Raw genomic sequence first — 24,037 nt, forward strand, 5'->3', positions numbered from 1 at the left:
CCCGGAACCGCTAAGAGCGCGTGTTCGGCCTTAATAGGACAGCGTAGAGGAGCATTGCATTCTGGGATCTGTAGTCCAGAGAGAACAGCTAGCGCTAATCCGAGGCATTATGAGAGTGGATTCTCCTCCTCCCGGCGTGCCCTGCGGCAGGGGGGCTGGTCCCGGAAGTTCCGAGACGGATTCCAGGTGCCAGTGAATCCTGTAAGGTACGCGTGGAAACTGGGGTCATGGCGGCGCACGGCCCAGCGCTCTGCCTCTTCGACGTGGACGGGACCCTGACGGCCCCGCGGCAGGTAAGCGGCGTCCGGCGGGCTGGCGGCAGCCAGTGCAGAGCCCCCTGCTGCTCCCAGACGGGGCTAAGGACCGCCTATCTCCCCTGAAGGGACCGAACTATACTCTGGGTTCCTGGAGGAATGAGATGGAAGCTCCCACCAGCTAGAAGAGATGAGACAGGCCGGAAAACTCTAGAGAGCAAGAAACTTGTGTTGGGTTGGAAAACGCAGTTCTGGACTCTCACCTCCAGCCCCGGATTTGAACCCCAGCTCTGCCCCTTAACCAGCTTGTGTGCCCTTCTCAGACCTATGACGTATGGTCTCTGCCTGTAGCCTGATGTGAAAGACACAGGTTTCCAGGTCAAACGGACCTGGTAGAGTCTCAGCTTTACCTCCTGACAACTGTGTGACCTTGAGCAAAGTCATTTAACCTCAGAGCTTCAGCATCTATGGCATTAAGTGGGGATATGACCTGTTGCATGTGGTGTTTGTGGGTGTCGAATGAAATATATAAGTTCATGAAAGTATCTTGCATACGGTAGACTGGGTTCAATAATATTCAGTTAATATCAGCGACTGCCACCACTCCCTTCTCCAGCCCTGCAGTGGAGTGGGGTGATGGAGGAGACCTAGATTGCTGCAGGCTGCCTGCTGAGAACCTCCTTGGACTCCTAGAAACTTCTCATTTCCAGATTTTGTTGCCGTAGGCACGGATATGTTTCAGTTAAGATTAACATTTGTGATCTTTGCCCACTCTGACCTCCCCCTTGCACAGATTAGTCACTGAACACCAGCCATTTGAACTTGAGACTTGGCCCAAGTAGCCTCACTGTCTTCAAGTTCTAGCTCTACCCTGCTTAGTTTGGGCCAGGTGAAAGCAGTGGTATGTGTGCTCCAGAATTCACAAGGAATGTCTGTGACCTTAGCTGTCCCTATCATTTTACCTTTCTGAGCCACAGGTGCTATGTATCTAGTGATGATGCTCAATTGCAAGTTCTCCAGAGGCCCTTTTTGATTCTGAGGTTCAGTGATCCATGCACACCTGTAGGTTGTTAATTAGCGCCTAGTGGTCTGGAGCCAATGTCAGCAATTCATTGTTTGTAAAAGGCCAGATAGTAAATACCTTTGTGTTTGCCGACCATATGGTCTGTAGTAACTACTCGACTTTAATGCAAAAGCAACCATAGACCTTATGTAGACATAGCATAGCTGTGTTCCAGTAAAACTGCTCTCAATTTGGCCCATTGGCTGTAATGGCCTTGGATTTACATTCCAAGCCTTTTTACACAGTATCATTAGACCCTTTTAACCTTTCTCCCTCTTTCATCCCTGGTAGGATAGTTGTTATTTCCATTTTAAATAAGGAAACAGACTCAGTGGAACCATGACTTTGATTTCACACAAGAGATCTGGTACAAGTCTCTGGGCCTCAGGGCATCGTTATTTGCTAAGTTTGCCATTTTCTGCTACTGCTCCAAGGTGGAGGCTGTTGTGTTACTAGGTGTGTCATTCAGGAATTGCTTCTGATTCCCAGAAGGTACCAGGATATATAAGCATAAAGTATGAGATAGCAGCGAGACCAGGCAACCCGCAGTGTTCTCCCTTAAAACATTTGAAACGTGATATTCTTTGGCGAATGTAAGTAAATTTTTACACTCAAAAAAAAATCTAATTGTAAAGAGAATTGTTTCAGGGCTTCCCTGGTGGCACAGTGGTTAAGAATCTGCCTGCCAGTGCAGGGGACATGGGTTCGAGCCCTGGTCCAGGAAGTTCCCACATGCCACGGAGCAACTAAGCCCGTGCGCCACAGTTGCTGAGCCCGCGTGCCGCAACTACCGAAGCCAGTGCGCCTAGAGCCCGTGCTCCGCAACAAGAGAAGCCACCGCAATGAGAAGCCCGCGCACCGCAATGAAGAGTAGCCCCGCTCGCCGCAACTAGACAGAGCCTGTGTGCAGCAACAAAGACACAACACAGCTAAAAAAATAAATAAAATAAATTTTAAAAATTAAAAAAAACTAGAATTGTTTCTATGTGCTGGGTGCTCAAGGTTAAAAAATAAAGCTATTTTAAAAATAAAAACTTTTAGCAACAGATTTGTTCATTGTACAACCTTTCCCTTCCTCAGTACTCGCATTCTCAAACATTGATAAGCACAAGACAATCCGAAAGCAATCAAATGGGTTATCTTTTCCTGCAGCTGCTGAAATAGTATATGACCTAAACAGGTAAAATCTAATTAGAGTGGAGTCCAGAGCTTTGCACATTTTAGTGTTTTAGTAGAATTTTGCTGTTCTGAGTACTTTCCTAAGAAATGCCATTGCATCTAAAAGAAGTTGAGACTTAGAACTAGGATATAAACCTGGGTGAATTGTTTTCCAACTTCCTATCATGAAAAATTTCAAACGTACAGAATCGCTGGAAAAGTATAGTACCCAAAACATCCATATTCCCACCACTTAAATTCAACAGTGATTGATATTAATTTTCTCTCTTTTTTTAATCTTTTCTGTGCCACTTCCTAAGCTGTAGTCATAATGGTACTTCACCCCTAAATGTTCGCACCTGCAGCTTTTGAGGACAAGGACATATGTCGTAACCAAAGTACTGTCATCATACTTAAGGAAACTATCACCAGTTCCCTAATATTATTTTATACCCTGGTCCAGGGGTCAGCAAACTTTTTTCTGTAAAAAGCCAGATAGTAAATGGTTTGGGCTCGCAGGCCATATGGTCTCTGTCACAGCTACTCACATCTATAGTTGTGGCCACAGACACCTCGGAAATGAATGGATATATGGCTGTGTTCCAGTCACTCTACAAAAACAAGCAGCATGCTGGGTCTGGCCCACAGGCCCTATTTTCTAACTCTTCCTCTACTCCACTCAGTTTTCCTTAATTGTCCCAAAAAAGTCTTTTATAATTTTTTTTTTAATTTTTCAGAAGGTGAACTTTTAACATTTTTTCACCTTAATTCCAAGCTTTTGGCTCTTTCTCTGTGCTTTATTTTGTCTGGGATGATTTAGAATTCCTTGAAATTATCAGCACAAGAGTTATTTAGAAACATTATGACAATTTGGCTGTGTGGTTATTTTGCTCCAAATCTCTCCTGTGGTGTGGGGTAGTTTAGATGCTCTGTTGTGGTCACGAGCAGCTAGGTCTTATTTCCTGTCAAAAAGTATTTGCTGCCATCTGGAAGCAAAAAGGTGTTTCTGACCAATGCAAGTTGCAGAGCACGTCTGATAGCTGGACAGCAATACCATTTAACTCATCAGTGTGCACAAGGGTCAAGAGAAAATAAAGTGTGCCCTTAGGCTTCTGTTTGAAGGTGGAAGTATTGCGTTTGTGTTGCATTTTTAATATTTTGCAGTCATGGGAATCTTCCCCACTTGCATTCTGACGTCGGCTCTGAGTAAAGCAGTTGTGGGGACTCTGGGACCCATTTTCACAATCACTGACTCAGAGGCCACTAGATTTTGTCTATTAGGTCAAGATTCCACCGGAAGATGTAGAAAAGATTACACTCTGATGTAAGCCCTGCTGTACAATTTTATTAATCATATGCATGTATTACTCTAAAAAAATTTTTTTTAAGAAAAGGATAAGGGCTTCCCTGGTAGCGCAGTGGTTGGGAGTCCGCCTGCCAATGCAGGGGACGCGGGTTCGTGCCCCAGTCCGGGAGGATCCCACGTGCCACGGAGCGGCTGGGCCTGTGAGCCATGGCCGCGGAGCCTGCGCGTCCAGAGCCTGTGCTCCACAGGGGGAGAGGCCACAGCAGTGAGAGGCCCGCGTACCAAAAAAAAAAAGAAAAGGAGAAGATTGAATTCTGGATGTTTTTGTACTGAAGTTGAGTTAAGTGGGTTTTTTGTTTTTAATTTCCGGTAACTTTATTTGTGTAGATATTCCATGTAAGTGTACAATTAAGATTGCTAAAAGTAATGAAATAAAAGTTTAAAAACTTCATTGTGATTTGCTTGAACACAGGGATATCTTTTCATGTCAGTTTAAAATTTCTTTTGAATGGGCACACAGTTTGGAATTTAACTAGCATAAAATTATACCACTGAGACCACTATTTATTTTTTCTTAATATTTATTTATTTATTTTGGCCACACTGGGTCTTAGTTGCCGCATGCGGACTCTTAGTTGCAGCATGCAGGATCCAATTCCCCGACCAGGGATGGAACACAGGCCCCTTGCATTGGGAGCGCAGAGTCTTACCCACTGGACCACCAGGGAAGTCTTGAGACCACTATTTATAGATAGAGCTTTTCTTTCAGGAGAGACTGAAAAATCTAGTGGTCTTACTCTAAGGCTTTTTGTTTGTTTATATAATTATAATAAATCAACTCTCAACTTGCTCTTTAATCTCATTATGTTATTTTGTTTTAATCAACTTAAATCCATAAATGGAGCACAGTGTGGCATTTGAAAGGACTGGGGTAGGTCTACATGCGTTGTGGAAAAATCACAACCTAGTGCTGAGAAAGCAAGTCATTGCACAAGATGTGGAATGAGTCCACTTGTGTTTCAAAAAGCACCTATTTATATATGTGCATATAGACAAGTGTACATATAAATGCACAGAAAAAAGTCTAGAGCAGTACATAACAGCTGTTAATATATTTCTTGTGTGTTTTAAACTAGGTAAAAATAAGTAAAATTTAACAAGTTTTTTTCCGATAAAAAAGTTGATGTCCCAAAAGCACGACTAAATAGTTGGTCTTATCTGTAGACCTAGAAACCCAATTGGCAGTTATAAAAATAAGGGTTATATCACTCTTGGGATTTTAGTCTCCCAATTACTTCGTGACTCTTGACTGTTGTGTTTTTCTTTTTGAAATGCAGAAAATTAGCAAAGACATGGATTGCTTTCTACAAAAACTGAGGCAGAAGATCAAAGTTGGAGTCGTAGGCGGGTCGGACTTTGAGAAAGTACAGGAGCAACTGGGAAACGATGGTAAACTCCACATTGCTGGCTACATTTTGGTAAAATGTCAACTTCTCATGAGAACGTTGGGACCTGTTGCCATTTAGTATCACAGGAGCCCCGAGCCCTCATCCCCGTGTGGCAGGCTTCAGGCTTCCTGCTTCCTTGTTTGGGGAAACATTTTCTCTGCCTTTATTTTTCCTCTGTTTTTAGTCCTATTAGTAAATTTCTGGAGTTGCTAGTGGAACAGTTGGTACTCGGATACATGGACAGATTCACCTAGAAAGATGGGTGTCTGTTTCTCGGCCTGCAGTCCTTCCTGTTGGTCCCCATTAACTGCCCTTCTGGCCTCAGTTCGGGCCCCATCTCCTGACGTCCTTCTCACCCAGGTGTTGATGGGTGCTCCGGGTCTTCATGCCTCCCTCTGTTGCCCTATCGCAGTGTTCCCCAGAGTTCCCTAGTCGGGAGGCACCCAGGCTCCTCCCCACCTAGTGAACCAGAATCTCAAGCCCAGGACCCCAGGAAGGTGGAGATGCTTACGTGCCCCTTCACTGGAGATTCTGAAGGGCATGGGTCTGTGGGGCATGGGAATCATACTTTAGCAACTACCCTCAAAGAGAGTCTAGTGCTGTGGGTGCAGCGCTCTGATTATTGGAAACTGTCTGGTTGTGTTTGGCTTGAAGACCAGTGCTATGGATTATTCATCTCCATGGCCCCGGGGCCTCCAGGGTGCCTGGCCTATAAGAAATGGCAGGTAGAGAGAGAGAGATTGAGCATTCTTCTTGGCACTGTTGACGTTTGGGGCCAGTAATTCTCTATGTCCTGTGCACTGTAGGATGTTTAGCAGCATCCCTGGCCTCTGCTCACTTGATGCCAGTAGTGCTGCCACACCCAGTGTGACAACCAAAAATGTCTCCAGACACTGCCAGATGTCCCCAGGGGGCAAAATCACCCCCAGTTGAGAACCACTGTTCTAGATGTAATATCTTACAGTGAGAATCTGTGTGGGGTGTATTTATTGAACCAGTTACTGAAAGAGGGATCTGTGTAGTCCCTTTAAAACTCTCTGTTCTGGTTACACTTAATTTTCCTTGTAGGTGCTCTGTTTAGAAACGCTATAAACAACATAATGGGACACATTAAGACCCGGGGATCCTGTTACCTGGTCCCGATTGCCCTTTCTGCCTCTGGTCACGTAATTAACCACAGGCTCAGAGAGGTTTTGTCAGTGTAGCACAGCGTCTTACATTTCAGAGGGTAAGAGTTGAAACTCCAGAATCAAAACAGTAGCGAGCCAGAAGAAAGTGGAAGACCCACCTGTATCAGAATCACCTGAGGAGCTCATTCAGATGGAGATGTGGGAGCCCCACCCAACACATAGTGCCTGGGAATCTGCATTTTGGCAAGCACCTAGAGTTTGAGGCTCCATTAAGATTTATGTGGGTGGTCTTCAAATGTGAATGAATATAAGTATCGCCTGAAGAGCTTTAAAAAACAAAATCTGATTCTTAACCTGGCCTCTGCAGATTCTGATTCAGAAACCTTGGGAGCAGAGCCTGGAATTCTGCAGATTTTCATCACTGCCCCAGTGATGCAGATTCACAGTGGGGTTTGGGAGCCATCGTTGAGGTGCCCACCGAGTCTCCAATCTGCAGCCTAATTGTCATCTTTTAAATTTATAATGAAGAGCCTTCTTAAAAAAGTTTTTAAGGAGCTTTTTTTCTACCCTCCCAATCTGTTAAGATGAGATAGGCTTTCACAGTCATTACTGGAGTTTAGCATTTTTATTGGCGATTAATGTTAATCAAGAAATAGAAACACAGGGTCCAATTCATTGCATTCTCAATTTTGTTTTGTTGGCAGTGGTTGAAAAATATGATTATGTGTTTCCAGAAAATGGCTTGGTAGCATACAAAGATGGGAAACTCTTGTGCAAACAGGTAGGTTTGCAAGTATCCAAACTACTCTGTACTACTAGTGAAATGTTTTCTAAAAAGGTATCTGATACTGAATGCCTCCAGGGAGTTATATCTGGGAGAAGAGTGGTAATGAATCTTCACCCTGTATTGTTTACATTTTGGATATTGAACCATGTGACTAGTACACATTCCAAATTGTTAACTAAATTTTTATAATTGTTTTTCAAGGTTACTTAATCTAATATTTCTATTATGGTAGCAAAGACTAGGGCAAGTTGTCTTGCTGCAAGCATTTCTAAGAGGTACCATGTAGCTCTTATTACCATTAAGATCCTTCTATTCAGACGTAAGAGGAAGCCAAAGTGGAACAAATATATTTTCTATCAGTGTCTGCAGATATTTTAATTGAATAAAAGGCAGCAGCAATAAACTCTTTGGGGCTTCCAGGAAGCACTTGAGAGATAATGAATATAAAAATCTTGAGTAATGAAGCAGAAAATGGTTTTGACTGAGGCCCTTTCTGGTTTGCCTAATGTTTTCAACCAGAGAAAAAGGGAGAAAAGGAGAAAGGCAGTGGGGTGTGTCCCCACCACTGCTTGGTGACCCTCCAGCCACAGAGGCTGAAGACCTGGGTTTGCTGGAAAGCCATTTTGAAAATGCCTCCCACTGTGTCAAGTTAACTCCAGTATTTTCTTTATCTAGAACATTCAAGGTCACCTGGGTGAGGCCCTAATCCAGGATTTAATCAACTACTGTCTGAGCTACATCGCGAAAATTAAACTCCCGAAGAAAAGGTGGGTTTGCTTTTAGCAAAGAAGCACCACTGGAATATGGCTGATGCCGTCTGGTGGGTTGGAGCTAACTCAACTCCAAAGCCAGGTGCTTAGTAAGGGACCACTGGAAACCTTCTGTAAAGCCAGCGGTAGACCAATGATTACATAAATGATGGTGCGTCCACGTGACGGAAGTTGAAAACTATATGCTTTCAAAGGCTATCAGTTAAGGCACATGCCTGTGAAACAGCAGTGTGGGAAAAGCAGCATCAGCCCAGGCCCCAGCTCAGGAGTCTCAAACTGGAGGCCTTCGGGCCAAATCCCGTGCAAAGCCAAGTTCAGTTGGCCCCTGGTGTTCAGTAAAATCTGCAGTAAGTGCTATCATTTAAAAGTCTGATTTCACACATTAAAATACCTGGGTTTCCGGCTTCTGCAGCATCTGAAAACCCGGCAGCTCGATGCTCCCTCCTAGGTGGCAGCAGCCTGGCGGGCAGCGCTGCCCCCCTCCCCATCCCCCAGTCTTTCACGGGCCACTTGTCTCATTTTTCTGGCCTCGGTAGGCATTTGATTCGGGAACGTACCTCTTGTTCTGAATACTGTTATCTCAATTCCCATTTTTAAATAAAAACAACAGTAATGTGCACACATGCCCACAGTTAAAAGATTGGCAGAAAACGGACCATATGCTAATGGTGGTTGTTTCTTGGTAATGAGATTTCAGGTGGTTTCTTTGAAATACTTTTCATCTTCTCGGTTTTCTGCACTTAATGTGTAACACCCTAATGATTAGAGGGTGAAACATTTCTTAAAGGGTGATTGGATTTCAAGACATGCTGGAGTTTCGAGAGTGCTCGAGACCTGTTTCCAGAATTTCCGAAACAGATGCCCCTGCTCGGCACCTCCTCTCGGAGGGCAGGGGCTTCCTTTTTCACATCTGTCCCAGGTAGGGGGATGGATGAGACAGGAGGGACCCGAAGTCCATCTTTCTGGCAGCTGGGAGACGGCCCGTGAGGGTTCCTTATCCTGTGCTGTTGACTTCTACGTATGTTAGAAATTCTCCATTGTAGAAAGTGAACATATAACATACCCCAGGTCATTTCAGTCTTTACTTTGGGCTGAGCATTGAGGGAGGATAAAAAAAGGATAAGATACACTCCTGTCCTCCAAAGAAGATGTCATCTAGTGAGAGGGCCCAGCGTGCAGAGCTGTGACTCCGAATTAGCCTGAGACACCCGGTGAATTCAGAAGGCAGAGCTGAGTTCCTCCTTGATCGGCGTTTACCCACATTGCTCGTGGGTCTAATGCTATGTCCCACACACGCCAGGCAAGTGTAGTAAGACGTCACATCGTCCAGGTCTTCAGGGGGGAAGTGAATGCTTGATCAACCGCCTTAGTCCTGGTTTTTAGAACAGAAGCCTTTCTACAGTGCATCAGCCTCCCTCCCTGCCTTGGGCATGACCTCTTTTTCTGACAGTTTAGGACCCACAGGCCTAGTATCCCCCCTGGGAATGCTCACCAGGGCCCCATACCCCAGTGTAGATGTAGAAGGTATAGGCGACAGGCTGGTCTGTACCGAGTCCAGGACAACCGGGACGGGGTGTTTGAAAAAGTGTCATAGGTGCACATACGTTGTTGTATCGTTTGCCTCTTTCTCTGCAAGTTGAACACAGCAGGGGAAGGATCCAGTGATGGAGATACCGCTATTTTTACTTTACTTGCTTCCCAGTTTTTTAGATAAACTGGTACTTTTCATTTCCGGAGCCCTTTCAGGGGGCCTCAGAGCAAGTGCCATTAACCCCTTCCTGAGCTGAGAGCAGAGCGGTGCCCAGGGTCCCTGGTAAGTGGCGGCTTTGGCGTGGAATCTGGTCCCAGCCCCACGCCTGGCGTGTGGCCTTGGAGTATTATTACTGAGGCTCACCTGGGGATCCTCAGCAGCTTTTCCTGTGTTGCTTTTCTTGGTAAAAATCAGCATTTCACTAGGTCACTTGCAAAGGTGTCTGGGACATATATTTTCAAATTCCTCAGGGAACTTGAAGAGCTAGCAATCATTTTCATAGCTCTTTGTTAACTATAACGTTCTCTGTCAAGAGCAGCACCGTCCAGCAGAAATGTAATATGAGCCACATGTGCCGTTTTTTCCGCTTTCCGTGGCCATGTTTAAAAAAAATAAACAACGGAAAGGAATAGGTGAAATTAATTTTAATATGTTTTATTTAACTGACTATATCCAAACTATAGTCATTTCAAATATAGTCAGTATAAAGCATTGTCAATGATGGTTACACTCCTTTTTCATACGAAATCTGTGAACTCTGATCTCAGGTCAGATCAGCCACAGTTTTCAGGGCTCTCTAGCCACGTGAGGCTCGTGGCCGCCACACGGCCCAGCACAGCACCGCCAAAGGCTGATCACACCCGCCTCTGCCATCGGAATCGCCCCACTTTTTTTTTTTTGACCACACCTCGGCATGCGGGATCTTAATGCCCCGACCAGGGATCGAACCCATGCCCCCTGCAGTGGAAGTGCAGAGTCTTAGCCGCTGGACCGCCAGGGACGTCCCTGGAATTGGCCGGCTTTTTAGCCTGTCTGTCCATCTGTTGTGTTGCTCAAATAAATGATGTATCTCTGGGACCTCCGTCCCCTTTTCCTCCCCAGGGGTACTTTCATCGAATTCCGAAATGGGATGTTGAATGTGTCCCCCGTCGGAAGAAGCTGCAGCCAAGAAGAACGCATTGAGTTCTACGAACTGGATCAGGTGAGTCTTTATGAAATAGCCGGGTGTATGGACGTGTGGTGTGCATCTCTGCGGCCAAGAAAGTGTGCTTCTAATGCAGTGGACTATTGGTATCTTTTTGTTTTCCTCAGAAAGAAAGTATAAGACAGAAATTCGTGGAGGATCTGCGGAGAGAGTTTGCAGGGAAAGGCCTCACGTTTTCCATAGGTATCATGCATTCAAGCGGGCTTCAGGCTCTGGGAGCTGTTTGCTGGGAGGTGGTTGTGGGCCGGTGTGCTCTTGAACTTGGACGGTGACGAGTTTGCAGCTGGGCTGTCCGTGGCAGGAAACTGCCCTCCTGCCTGATCAGCGCTAGCCAGGACTCAGGTTAGGAGATGACTTCCACGCTGCTGGGTTTGGTTCTAAGTCCTCGCCCAGCAGGATTTTTCCTGCCTGCACTTCTCCTAGTCAAAAATAAGATTGCTTAATGAAGAGTGAGAACTTATCCCCACACCTTTGGGCAGAAGACAGCTAGCTCATGGGTGACTGTAGGAGAGAGGTGGGACAGGGCCTCTTAGATCAAGTAGACTGAATGTGTTCTGGAATCCTGTGATGTTCGAATGGCAAGGAACCTTCGAAGTCACTTGGGCTGGTTTTACAAATCAAGAAGCCGAGGCCCAGAAAGGGGAAGTCACTTGTCTAGGTTCACGAAATTTCTGTTCATAGTGACAGGCCAGCATGCGGCCGTTTCCAGTGTCTGATGCAGAGCTCTTCCTGCATCGCTGATGTCTCTGCCTCGCTTTTTGGTGGAATATGCCTGTCAAACGCTTTAAACAGACCGATTTCTGCTGTCAGTGCTGACAAGCCGTACTTACAGCCCTCTCCTTTCACCGGCTCAAATAAGCGTACGCTTGCCAGAAAACTGGAATTGCAGAGGGCCTCTGTAAAAGATGAATGGGTGTCTTGTTAAGTATCCTTGAACTGTGAGATGAGTATCTTCCCTGACACAGCTCTGAAAGGGTTTTTGTTGCCCAAGAAAGCTGCCTGGCAATCCCCGTCCGTGGGGTTTTCATTTTCCTGCACGACGAGCTGGATGCATCCCGCTCCCAGGCCTCTCCGCCGAGCGCACAGTGCAGCTCCAGGGGAGCACGGCTGAAGGAAGCTGTTCGCAGCTCTTTCACCGGCCTGCTTTGGGCTTCGTTTAAGCGCGCTCTGCAGACCGCTCAGGTGCAAAGCCATTGTGGGTCTCACTCTGATGAATCAGCACTGTGTCTCTTTTTTAGACTTTAGATTTTTAGGTTTTAGGTGAAATCATGTTGGAGAAAAAAAAAGTCATGCAAGAATTGATTTCTAGAACCTACCCGTAAAGTATTGTAATTAGCAAACTGAGGTAATAAAAATCAACCTTGGCACTCCAGTTGCCGACAAGGTCAAAGGGCACATTTTCTTTCAGTGACATATCATTAGCCTCCTTTTCACCTTTAGCTTGTGTGTCTCCCTCCCCGCGGCAGGAGGTCAGATCAGCTTTGATGTCTTCCCTGATGGATGGGACAAGAGGTATTGCCTGGGACATGTGGAAAAGGACGGCTATGAGACCATTTATTTCTTTGGTGACAAAACCATGCCAGTAAGTATAGAAGTGTTTTTGCAGTTTCGTTGTTCAATTTGGGTTTGAAGAGGGGGAAAGCGGACAGACGGGCTTTTCTGCCCCCAGCCACACTTCACCTGGCAGCCCAGCTCAAACTGAGTAATAGCTTCTGTCCTATGAGAGGGGGGTGAGGGAGCCCCCTCTTCTCTGCGCGCAGACACCCGACACCTCTGAAGGCAAGGATGGAGCCTTTCAGTTTGACTTTGAGTTAAGTGTCACCCACCTCGAGCGCCTTCCGGAATGAGACCCAGTGCTGTCATCAGATCCTCTTTGTGTTTCAAAGCCCTTGCTGTTTTTGTTTCATGTTTCCGCCGTGTTTTTTCCCCAGGGGTGTTCCTTTAGGTTGGGCACTAGGAGTCCTAAATGGTAGGAGGACCAAGAGTCTCGTGAGTCTGGAATTCAGGAGAGATGAGAGGTGGGGGGTCAGGCCTGGGCATCACACACTGAGGGGCAGGAGGCTGTCCCGGGGGGGCTGTCGGAAATCCCAAGTCCGGGACCAAATCTAAACTGGGGACTGATGGGAATTCCCTGGCGGTCCAGTGGTTAGGACTCGGCACTTTCACTGCCAAGGGCACAGGTTCAGTCCCTGGTCGGGGAACTAAGATACCTCAAGCTTCTCAGCACGGCCAAAATAATAAAATAAACTGGGGACTGAGAGCAGAGCCAGGTGTTGAGAGGCCAGCAGGAGGAATTTCCCCAGAGCCACTGAGGTAGCAGGCGAGGCTCTCCTTAGGACAGGTGGGTCCCCAAGGGGCTGGATGGAGGGGCTTTGTCGCCATCGAGGCCCAGAGGAGGCTCAGCCCCCAATGGTCACTGCCCAGCCCGGGGCCGCCTCCCTTTACCTTCCTCTTGCACCCCCGTGCCTCTCTGCTTCCCTCTCACGGGCCACCGGGTGGTGGTAGCTACCTTGCCATCAGGCTCCTGTCTCAGGCTTTGTGGCTGTACTGCAGCAGCAGAAAGGCTGCATGGATGGAGTTTTTAATCCCTCCAACCCCCGGTCCACCCAAAATGCGTGCTGTTTTGCTAAGGTTTCTCCTATGTGGACCTGCCTTTTTCAGTAAGATCTCAACGTGCTAGTCTTCCAGCGTGAAAGGGACTTCTGGATAGTATAGTCTCATGTCCTGCTTTCCAAATTATAAAACTGGGGGAATTCCCTGGCCGTCCAGTGGTCAGGACTCCACGCTTCCGCTGCAGGGGGCCACAGGTTCAATCCCTGGTTGAGGAACTAGGATCCCACGAGCCGCCCTCGCCGGTCCCCCGCCTTCCCCCCCATCCTCCCGGCTTTGGGCTGATTCCTGCAGGCTGAAAAGACAGCTCTTCAGAGGGGCTGAGGCAGGTTGTTCTGTGATGATGAAGCCTCAGCTGGGACTTTGCAGGATGGAATGCAGTTCTTGAGATAATTAGAAAACAACATCTTCGGGGAATTCTTCATTTGGAAATTAGAGAGTTTTCTGTTTAACCACTGCATTACCACACGTCAGTTTTTGTTTTTTTTTAATCTTACCTACTTTTAAAAAATGGATACTATTGAAGGGAGGTTCCCCCCCATTCTTAATTAATAGGTATTCATTGTAGAAAATTAGAAAAAGCATGAAGAAGAAAGGAAAAGACACTTGTAAATCACAGCTGACATGCCTCTCAGCCTCTTTGCAATGTATATGACCCCAAATGTGGGACACGGTGTGTTCACTGGTTTCTGCTTTTGTTCTCTTAACTATATTTCGTTCCCCCCACGTCGGGGAATGTTCTTTGAAAACAAGCCTTTAATGGCCGTATAACATTCTAGCATTTGGGCGCAGCTTATTTACCCATTTCCCTGGCAGAGGCCCTTTGGGTTTGTGGCTCTTCGTTGTCTTCACGAGCACTGGAGTAAACGCTCTCGCATCATTCTTTGACCTCCTCTCTGATCTTTTTTATCAGTGGTTTCCTGGAGATGGGAGTTAGCAGTCCAGCCATCTAAATCTTTTAACAACCTGAGGCCCTGAGCAATCCAAATACTTGCTTTAAGTTTCTTTTCGTATTCAGTGATAGATATTTAGAAAGCTGTTTTCTTTCTTTGCGCCAAGGCAAAATGTTTTTGCCGGCTCCCAGGGAGACAGCACCTGAGCTAAGCGCTGTCAGTAAAAAGCCCTTTCCCTGCCAAGCTCAGCAGGCTTAGACGCCTGCCCGGCAGCTCAGCCGGAGCCTGATGTTGCACCGAGTCCCCCGTGTCTTCCCCAGCCCCTGCCCCGAGCACCTCCAGAGAGCAGAGGGAAGAGGGAAGGGGCTGGCCCTGGCTCTCCTGGAAACTCCCTCATCCGTCCCGGCAGCCACAACAGGCAGCTTACAGGCCCTGGGCCCGGCCTTTGGTGGGAGTAGCGGGTGGGGGCGGGGGGGGGGGGGCTTGGTTTGCTGCGGGGAGGGAGATGGCCAGCGCCTGGGGAGATGCACCCAGGCTGCTCAGCCTGGCTCTCCAGGGGGCTTGCGCCTGCCAGCTCAGCCCCAGCCTTGCCGAATTCCCAGGCAACAGTGCCTCTGCTTGTTTAATGCTTCTTGTAAAAAACATCTGGACTTGAAGTCGGGGTGACGTGAAAACCCACTGGAACACTTGGTGAGCATTACCCACTGATGGGTGTGACTCCGCAGTTCCACTTTGGTTAATTCGGCTCTCAGTTCACTCCTACGTGTGTAGAAAGGGCTACAGAGAGGGGCACGCCAGAAACAACCCCACCCTTCGCAGGAGATGGAGAAATAAACGGGGGTCCAGCCACACAGCGGAATGCCAGGTAGCATAAGCACAGCTGGTGTGGAGCAGTGCTGGTAAGAGGCTCCATTTTTGTGTGAACACAGAGAAATCATCTCTCTTCGTGTCTGCTTGTAAGTGCACACGGGGGGTCTGAAAGGGTACCCCCAAAATTACAGAGTTACCGTGGGGGTGGGACGAGGATGGGAGAGACCGCTGTGACAAGACCCTGTTTTTAAATTTTTGAGCTGCATGAAGGTGCTGTCTATTGAAAAATAAAACTTAAAAATGTCAAATTGAAAAGAGGAAGGGAACGAAGCTTTTCAGGTTCTTCCTAAGCGCCACCCCTGAGCAGGACACTTCCACTCTGCCACCAGCCGGGGGAGGCGGGGAATGCGGGGGCCCCGCAGAGGGCCAGCTGCTCGCTGAGTGCTGTCTGGAAGCCCATGCCCTTTTTATTCTCCTCTCTCACTTCCAAAACACTAAGACTGCTCATCCTTTACGGTCAGCATGAGGTGGTAGGCTTGGAAACCGAGAGCACCCAAGTCGGCCCCCCAAAAGCCCGGCGCGGTGACCACACGTGAGTCTGTCTAAGCCTCAGTGCCCCGGGCCGTCCAGGGGGTTGTGGGTCCGCTTCCAAAGGACCGAACAAAGTGAGAGGTCTTAGAGGGAAGGGAGTTGGGGATGTGCCTCTTTCCCAGCGGCGGGCCTGCCTGGCCTGCATCCAGAGGCCCCTGCTTTTAAGGAAGTTGTGATAAGGCTCACCTAGTACTGAGGTTGCTCTGTGAGATTGGGGGCCTGCGGGATGGTGACAGGTTGCCCTTGTGAGTGGTACCCAGCGACCCTTGAGATTCTGTTAGGCCTTTGGCCGGGGCCTGGGCTTCCTCGGCGAGCCTGGCATCTCCCGGCATCTCCTGGCATCTCCAGGGCTCCCAAGGCTCCTTAGGGCTAACAAAAGTGCAGAATGTGTCCTTGGGACAGACCTACCTGACTGTTTGTTTCTGTGGCAGAATCTGAGACCCAGGTCTTGTGTGGCTGGTGGCAGGCTTAGGTTAGCATGGTGAGGGGGTCGCTCGTTCCTGGAGGGACCCAGGGCAAATCGCCACTCCTTGTGGTCTGAGCCTCCTGGAGGAGGATGGACCAGATTAGAGGTTCTCAACCCTGCTGAGAACCCTGGGCCCCCTGCGGGAGGACAGGAAGCCAGATGCTGTGCAGGGGAACCATGGGTCCCATGTGTCCACTGGGGGCCTGCCTTCCTTCCGGACCCCAGAATTGGTGGCCTCGTTGGTCCAGAGAACAGGACGGTGGACCAGCCCCACCCCAAGGCAGGAGCATCCCTCACCCCAACGCTCCTGCTCAGGGAGACCCAGGCTTAAGGCCCCCAGGGCTCACTGGTGTCCACAGCATCAGCATCTCCCCGATGTGCTCCCGTGCCAGGGCCCCTCACGCATCTCTGAACCCCGTTTTACGGATGAGGGGAGCTGTGCCAGAGCCATCGCCAGACCCTAAGGGGCAGTCACCCAGGGGCGTCAGCCCCACCCCTAGCCTGGTCATCACTAGATTCTGAGCTGCTGGTCCTCAGCCCTGGAGGCACATTGGAGTCACCTGATCGCTTTCAAAACCTCATGACCCTGGGGCCAGGCTGTTTTTGACCATAGCTGTTTACTTCTTTCTAGGAAAAAAATCAGCACAGTTATCTAAGGGCATTCATTTTTAAACGTGAAAGTTGTTTGAGGTTGTTTTCATCCACAGCTAATTCTGACACACTGGGAGAGCAGCGCACACCGCAGTCATCAGGTCCCCAGCCTCCTGTGTAAGCCCTGGGCACCCAGCTCTCCTGTGGCCAGAGACACCCAGGCACGGGAGCTCTTAGTGCATCCTGGGCCTTTGGCCCCCATGTCTCTTGTTCTTTCCCAGTTTTATTGATGTATTTTTAAAGCTCCTGCAGTGACTGTCACTTGCAGCCAGGGGAGAACCCCTGCTCTGGGATCTTTGAAGGCTGAGCCTTTGTCTTGGTGGCCTTTGTACCCATAATGGATAGAAGTTGGCTAAGTGCTTATTGAACTACCCGAGGTAAACGTCCATGTGCAGCTAGAGAGCTTGCCTGTGCCGCGGGCAGGTATCCACACAGCAGAGACCCCCTGGGAGTTGTGTCTGGAGCAGGGCACGCAGCCGGCGGCGGCCGGGACACTGATGCAAGAAGATCAGCATGCACTGCGACCCTCCTCCCGCTGCGACCCTCCTCCCGTCGGCCCAGACCTTGGCCTTGTAGGGATTAAACAATGGGCAGCCTGCGCTGATCCGGGGCCTCTACTTTGGGCCTGCCAGGTACACCTTAACGGAAACATGATCACTTACTCATCCCTTCGCCTCTTCCCTCCCTCCGTCTTCTCCCAGGAAACAGGAGCTTTGTTTTGGAGCTTGTGGCTGGCTGAGCCTGCCCAGCAGGAATCCAGTAACCTTTGGTGCACACGCAAACCCAGTTTTGAAGTTTCCTGTTCACTGTAGCCTTATTTTTCAGTGGGCGGCACTCACTAGCTTGGTGGTTTGGTTCTGCTTCTCCCGACCTCACTCCGAGTCTGGTTTGCAAGGTCTGTGCAGCCCCAGGAGGGAGCCCGCCCGCTCTGAGGCCAGTTGCCCTGCGGGAGATGTGGGCAGTGCGGGCAGTGCAGCTTTGCTGCCCTCTGAGAGCAGCGGGCCCCACCGGGCTGCAGGAGGTTTCTCCTTCCCGGGTGATCGGAATCTCTGGACCTGGCTTTGGTACGAGTCAGTGGCTTACAAGGCAGCAGGGCTCAGCCTCCTTCCACGGACAGCTCCCCGCCGTCGCCACCAGCAGGCCCTCTGTCAGGTGAGGCATCTGTTGGGCACCTGGGACACCCTCTCCAGGTTGGGGCAGGCGTGGCATCTGTAAGCCTGCTGCTCCAGAGGTCCTGCTCCCCAGAGAGTGGCTTCTGTCTGCCTTGCACCCTGGCTGGGGGCTGGAGCCTCCTGACTCTCCTCTGCTTCCGCTTTTGAGTCCTCATCCCCCATCCATTCTCCAGAAAGTTCCTCTTGTGAAGTGAACCTGATGGTGTGAAGCCTGGCTCCTGGCTTTCTGGAGGCTTCACATAAAATCCCAAGTCCTCATCTCGACCTGCGAGGCCTCACGGCCCGGCCCCTCCCCGGCAGGCTCTAGCCCAGCAGGCTCTAGCCCGGCTGGCAGCCTTTCCCGGATGGGCGGTCACAGGGCTTGTCCCTTCTCTTCCTTCAGGCCTCTGCTCAAAGGCGTCTCCCCTGTCACCCTGGTCCCCTCCCCTTATTCTTTGCAGATGCCGGCAAAGCATCCACAGAGCTGTTTATGTCCATCTTAAATGTAAGCTTGGAAGGCGACCCTTAGGTGGACGTCCTTTGTTTGCCACTGTATCTCCAGCTTCTGAGACCATGCCTGGAGGGTAGTGAGCGCTGCACACGGTTTGTTGGGTTAATCCGTGAAGACTAACCCCTCCCTCCAGGGTCGGTGAGTGACACTGGAGTGAAAGTGTCCCCAGGTGGGTGCTGGGTTTTTCTGAATAGAGCAGGAGTTCTTGCTTGCTTGGTTAGGTGCTCTGTGCTGGTTTCCCCACACCAGGCCATTCCTAAGAGAAATCTTTTTTTTGTCGTAAGAATTGTCTTCACGTGTACTTGTTCAGGAGATGCTGGCCATGAACTGGGGGCCAGCTGAATGACCAGAGCCCCTTCACAGGACATAAATTCGTGAGGCCCGCGCAAGGCTTGGCAGGCTTCTGGGAAAGAACATTCCCCAGTGTGGCTCCAAGGTCATGGCCTCCCAACATGGCTCCACCCAGCGCGCCTCAGCCCCAGGCAGTAGCCCCTCATGAGGTCTATGAACTTCACCTTCTCCTAGGGAAGCCGTCTGCTTGGGGGTGGGTGGTTCTTACAAAGATGAGAGCAGCCATAATTCCAGGTGTCCGTTGTTTAAAAGGATGTCATTTTCGTACAGAATCGTTTTCTCCATACTGGCTTCGTGCGCTGTGTTTTATGAAAAAATCCATTTTCGCTGCAGTGATTTTCATCACATTATAAACTAATTGATTTTTTTTTCAAGATTTTGCGTTAGACTGCTTATCCAATGTTATGAGGAAAGGATAGCTAAGCAGGGGCTTTCCTGCAGGGCTGTGGGTTGTGGAAGCAGCATTCCCCTGAGATGGGCGGGACTGGGGAAGGGGGTGCAGCACAGTCACAGGACCCCCTGCACCCAGCATGCCTGGCCCCTTCCAGACCGGGCCTCAACTCCTAGGGGCTCACCAGGGGGAAGGAAGCATGAAAACGCTAGGAAGCGGTGCTAGCTGCGCGCTGGGGCTGCCCCAGGATTGCGCGTCCACCAGTGGCCTCGGTGCTTTGGGCGAAGTGCCGCCACGATCCCCACTTCACAGATGGGGAGCTGCCCACATACCCCCCTCACCGGTGCTAGACCAGGATCTGAGCCCAGGCCACCAGGCTCAGACTCCAGCCACATGGGCCTATTTAAACTTCAGTGAATCAGACTCAGTCCCTCTGTCACAGGCCTCACGTGTGGCCTCTGTCGGCTCAGAGGTGGACCGTGTCCATCGTCACAGAAAGTCTCAAGGGCAGTGCTGCTCTGCACTGTCTGCCCTCCTACAGTCCCCCATGACCTGTTAGGAAAGTTTGGATGCAGTTAAAACAAATTGATGGGGTGAGAATTCTGCTTTCGTGATAGAAAAATAAGCCTTAGACAGATCTTCATGGGAACATCGTGATTTCTTTCACAGGCATAATTGCATGTTCCAAAGCTAAACTGCAGTTCAAGGGAAGGTGAAAAACCCTTTTTTGGTACAACAGTACCCTTGCTGTTCCTCTCCTGGGGGCTAAGAAAAGGTGCCTGAAGAGATGCTCCCCACCCGGTAAAATCGCAGGGTCCTCATTTCTGGTCCTATTTCTCTGGTGGCCCCAGGCCCCTGGGTGGCAACAGCCTTGGCCCAGGAGGAGCCAAGTGGCGCCTGCATCTGCGCCGTGTCTTCTCAGGGCGGGAACGACCACGAGATCTTCACAGACCCGAGGACGGTGGGCTACACCGTGACGGCGCCCGAGGACACACGCAGGATCTGTGAGCAGCTCTTCTGCTGACCATCCCTCTCCCCGCGGGAGGGGCGTCCCGCCACGCCCACCCCCAGCCCACTGTACGGTTGTCACTCGGGTCCTCACTCAGCAGGGAGATGGCCCTCCGCCTCCAGTGCTAGAAGCAGCCAGAAGGGAGAAGAAAAGGCTTGTCAAGAATGGTTCAAAGGACTGTCTCCAACAGAGGGTTTTGTCCCCACCCCGAGTCTCAGGACCCCCAGCCCTGCCCTGATATGTGCGATCACAGTACACCTGGGGTTTTTTTGTTTTTAAACTTTCCCATCATTCTAGAATGATACAGGAAGAACGAGTGTGCCTGGACCCTCCCTCTTTCCTCATGGGTCTTGTGGAAAATATAACAGATATTCACATTGGGACCCTCTGCATCAGTACCAGGAGGGGGGCTTTGGTGATGAGAAAGAAAGGACAAGATGTTTACAATGATCTGACCCTGGGACATGGTTAAAAACACTTCCAGAAATGAAGCTCCCCCGTGAGAGTGCTGGTCGAGTGACCACTGACCCCAGGGACTTTGCACCTAGCTGGCCCAGGAAGCAGGGGTAGCTCTGTATCCACTACACTTTGAAGAGCCCGCTGGTTTCCTAGCCATTGGGACAGAGGCAGTGGAACCAACAACCCCGCCGAGAACTGGCACATGGCCCTCCCGGGACGCAGCTCCGAGCCCAGGCCTAGAGACTAACTGAGGCGGTCACACTTCGCCCAAAGAACCTCCTCCTGCTGTCCCCAGGGCCTGTTTGCCCTAGTTCGTCAGGGATCGGGAGAGCCTGAACTAACAGATCAGGAGCTGTACCATTTCTCTGCCGGATGTTTGAATAAGCCCATCCACCCAGGCCCTCGGAGCTGCCGTGGTCGGGTCTGTAACCCTCACTCCTCCCTCCCGCCTTCTGCAAGTTCCTTGTATAACTGGAAGGCAGCGCAGAGCCTCGTCCACAACACAGAACACGGAAGAGAGCTTTCCAAGAAAACGGTTGCTGTGTCACTTTTGAGCATCTTCCTCCACAGACCAGTGCCGGGGCCGGCGTCAGTCCAGGCATGGCCTCTGCTGGGGACTTGCAGACCTGAATCTGAAGTGGGGATTACAGAGGTGCTCTGAGCAGCCCACCTTTCTGCCCCCACCAGGTACCTTCATCACAGAGGAACCTGGTTCCCCCCAACCCTCCCCCAGCCTGGCTTGTCTCAGCTCAGGATCAGCGCCAGGCTGCGAGGTCAGCCCCCTCACCTGCCCAGGGCCACACACTGGGGTGACGGTTCTCACTGGTTCCCAGGACTGTGCCGTCCTGTGGCATCCTTCCTGGCTGAATTTTACACAATACTGTAATGATCTTTCCAAATGAAGAGTAGCAAATTAAAGTGATTTTATTGTTTCCTATTTTTCTTTCTGATTACTGTTTTCTCCTCGAGTTAAGTGAGTTGGTATCTTCTCAGATTCTGGGGGAAGAGCTCAGCCCTCTTGGACCTGAGGGGCCACTCGTTGCGACGCTGACATTCCCACGATGTTGGGGGTTGCACTTTCCAACTGGCATCGACCCACCCTCCAGGCTTTTCTGCCCACTGGGTAAGGATCCAGTATTCCGTAGAAGTTTCCTTATATATCAAAACGAGACAACTGAGTCTTACTCAGACTTGTCCCAACTTTCATGAGGTGAAGGGTGCACTGTTTCTCCGCCCTGCACACGGCTGCCCTGGGTAGGTACCCCGAGGCCATCAGGCTGGGCCCCCTACCCTACACTGTCACAATTCCCTCAACCTGCCTCCCCACCTCCAACGATTTCAGACTTTGCGCCATCCTTCCCCTGCTGCGGTGGTCTTATCCCGGTCCAAGCTCCCCGGCCATGTATCCCACCTCTTCTCTCTTTAGGTATTCCCCAGCACCCACCTTGCTCCCCGAGGGCCTCCGCAGCTGGGCTCCGTGGTGGGGACATCAGGTAATAGTAGGTAAGTAACATGCAGGCAGCAGCGGCTGATGCCTTACACATGCTCACAAAGCAGCAGCTTCTGTCGTTGGCAGGTAAGAGCCGGCTGCCAGGATTCAGATCCTGGTTCAGCTGCTGCTGACTGGCTGTGTGATGGAGGACGAGTTCACCCCAGCCTCAGTTTGCTCATCTGTCGAATGGGGTTATAGTCTCTACCACACGTGTAACTTAACCGCGTTAACTTCAGTGAAGCACTTAGAACAGTGTGAGCTATCGCTAACTTAATCATCCCCAGAAACCCCGTAAGACGGGACTGTCAACCCTGCTTGACACACGAGGATAAGTCATTCCCTCAGCCTTCTGCCGTTCCAGGACGGTAGACAACATCACAAGAAATGTAAACATGGTAGCTAAATGCTGAGCAAGAGGGAAGCAAAGAGGTTGCCCCAGGTCAGCGTGGGGCTGTTAAGAAAGCTTCCTCCTCCCCTTCCCCACCCCCTGCCCCCACCCCCTGCACTGCAGAAGCTGACCAGGTATTTAGCCCCGGGCTCTAGGGCTTAAGAAGCCTCAAGGGAAAGACCACTAGCAGCTACTGGCCGCTGGAAGGCCCATATAAAGAAAGCTCAGTGAGGAGCCTGAACTCGATCCCGAGGGAGGGGCCGGGGGAGGCCCATCTGTGTGACGAGGGTAGGTCTGTCTAGCTTCCGGGCAGGGAGTGACTGGAGGGCCAGCACGAAACAAGTTTGGCAAACATTTGGGTGAGGCGAAGGTGGCCTAGGTGGCCCTGAATCACTTCCTGAGGGCTGCTTCCCTCTCCTGCCCAGACAGGGCCAACTTGGCCAGGCCTCCAGGCTCCCTTCCACATCTGCCCACCCCCCGCCCCCCTCACCTTGGCTTCCACCAAACCCACCCTCCCTCCCTCGAGCCGCATGGCATCACACGTGTTTGGGGTTCAATGCTTACTCCGGCCTTTCCCTAATCAGGCTCAATGGGCTGGTTATAATTTGTCCTAATGCACTCTGAAAATCTGTATATTTTTACAATAAACATGTTCACCTCTGCACGCCCAAAGCCATTATCTACCTCCCGAGGAAAAGGTTGGCCAAGGAGGACCTTCGCAGCCTCTTGTGCCCCCTGCATCTCCCTGCTGCACTCCTGGAAACCAAGAACCTGGGCTGCCTCCCCTCCCACTTCCCAGCTTCCCTCCGTCTGGACCGCCCTTGGCCAGACTGCTTCTGCTCACACAGTACCAATTTAAATGCGTCAGCAGTGCGTTTACCCACAGCTGACCACGTAAGTGGCATTTTCTACTGTCACGAAGCCACATCCCACTGCTAAGCTTGCCTACGCACGAGGATGATGATTAAGGAAGGGCTGATCCCATTTTCTTATTCATCCCCCAAAAAACCAGACTGCAAAGTAGAATGACTGTCAGCCTCCTCTGGGGAGACGCCCTTACCTGCTGGCTTCAAGGAAAAGCTCCCTGGCAACCAGATTCCCATTAACACATAACGCAGAGCCTCACGCAAAACAGACTTTACTGAGAGAAGGATGCTGGTGGGAGGAGACCTGCAGTCAGGAATCCGGATTCTGTGCCCAGCTCCGTCGCCAACACCGTCCATCCTCCCAGAGCCTCCGGAGTTTCTGTAACTTGAGACTCTGTGCTTGAGTGGGGAAGGGTCCCTTCCAGCTCTGACTGAGAAAGATGTGGTCGCCAGGAAGGACAGAGCAAGAGCCATTTACAAAGGAGTCTACACAGCGAGAGCCCAAAGTTTAGCTCAGAAGAGCAGATCCAACTCCCAGCCCGCTGGCGGGCTGGCAGGTCACAAGGAGCCCCAACCATGTGTCAAGGTGAGGACAAGGCAGTGGAGACACCTGGGGGAGCAGGTGGAGGGAAGGTGCAGGTTCTCAACCTCCGGGAGCCTGCACGGGTCTCGGGAAGTGGCTCTGGAAGCGTGGTCTGTACCCAACAGACAGGTCTCCAGGAGCCACCTGGGGACAGACCATCCAAG

At 50.4% G+C, this 24,037-nt stretch overlaps 1 protein-coding gene across 1 annotated transcript; it reads left to right on the forward strand.

Moving 5' to 3' along the window:
* The first annotated feature begins 176 nt into the window (after positions 1 to 176).
* On the forward strand, positions 177 to 21,473 carry PMM2 (phosphomannomutase 2). Its single transcript, XM_060031726.1, has 8 exons — positions 177 to 293; positions 5,119 to 5,230; positions 7,064 to 7,140; positions 7,822 to 7,913; positions 10,549 to 10,648; positions 10,759 to 10,834; positions 12,118 to 12,233; positions 19,999 to 21,473. Exons 1-8 carry the CDS (start codon positions 228 to 230, stop codon positions 20,098 to 20,100), a joined length of 741 nt encoding a protein of 246 aa, XP_059887709.1. The 5' UTR covers positions 177 to 227; the 3' UTR covers positions 20,101 to 21,473.
* The last annotated feature ends 2,564 nt before the right edge of the window (positions 21,474 to 24,037 follow it).

The sequence above is a fragment of the Delphinus delphis genome, chromosome 15 (assembly GCF_949987515.2).
Source record: "Delphinus delphis chromosome 15, mDelDel1.2, whole genome shotgun sequence".
Taxonomy (NCBI): Eukaryota; Metazoa; Chordata; class Mammalia; order Artiodactyla; family Delphinidae; genus Delphinus; species Delphinus delphis.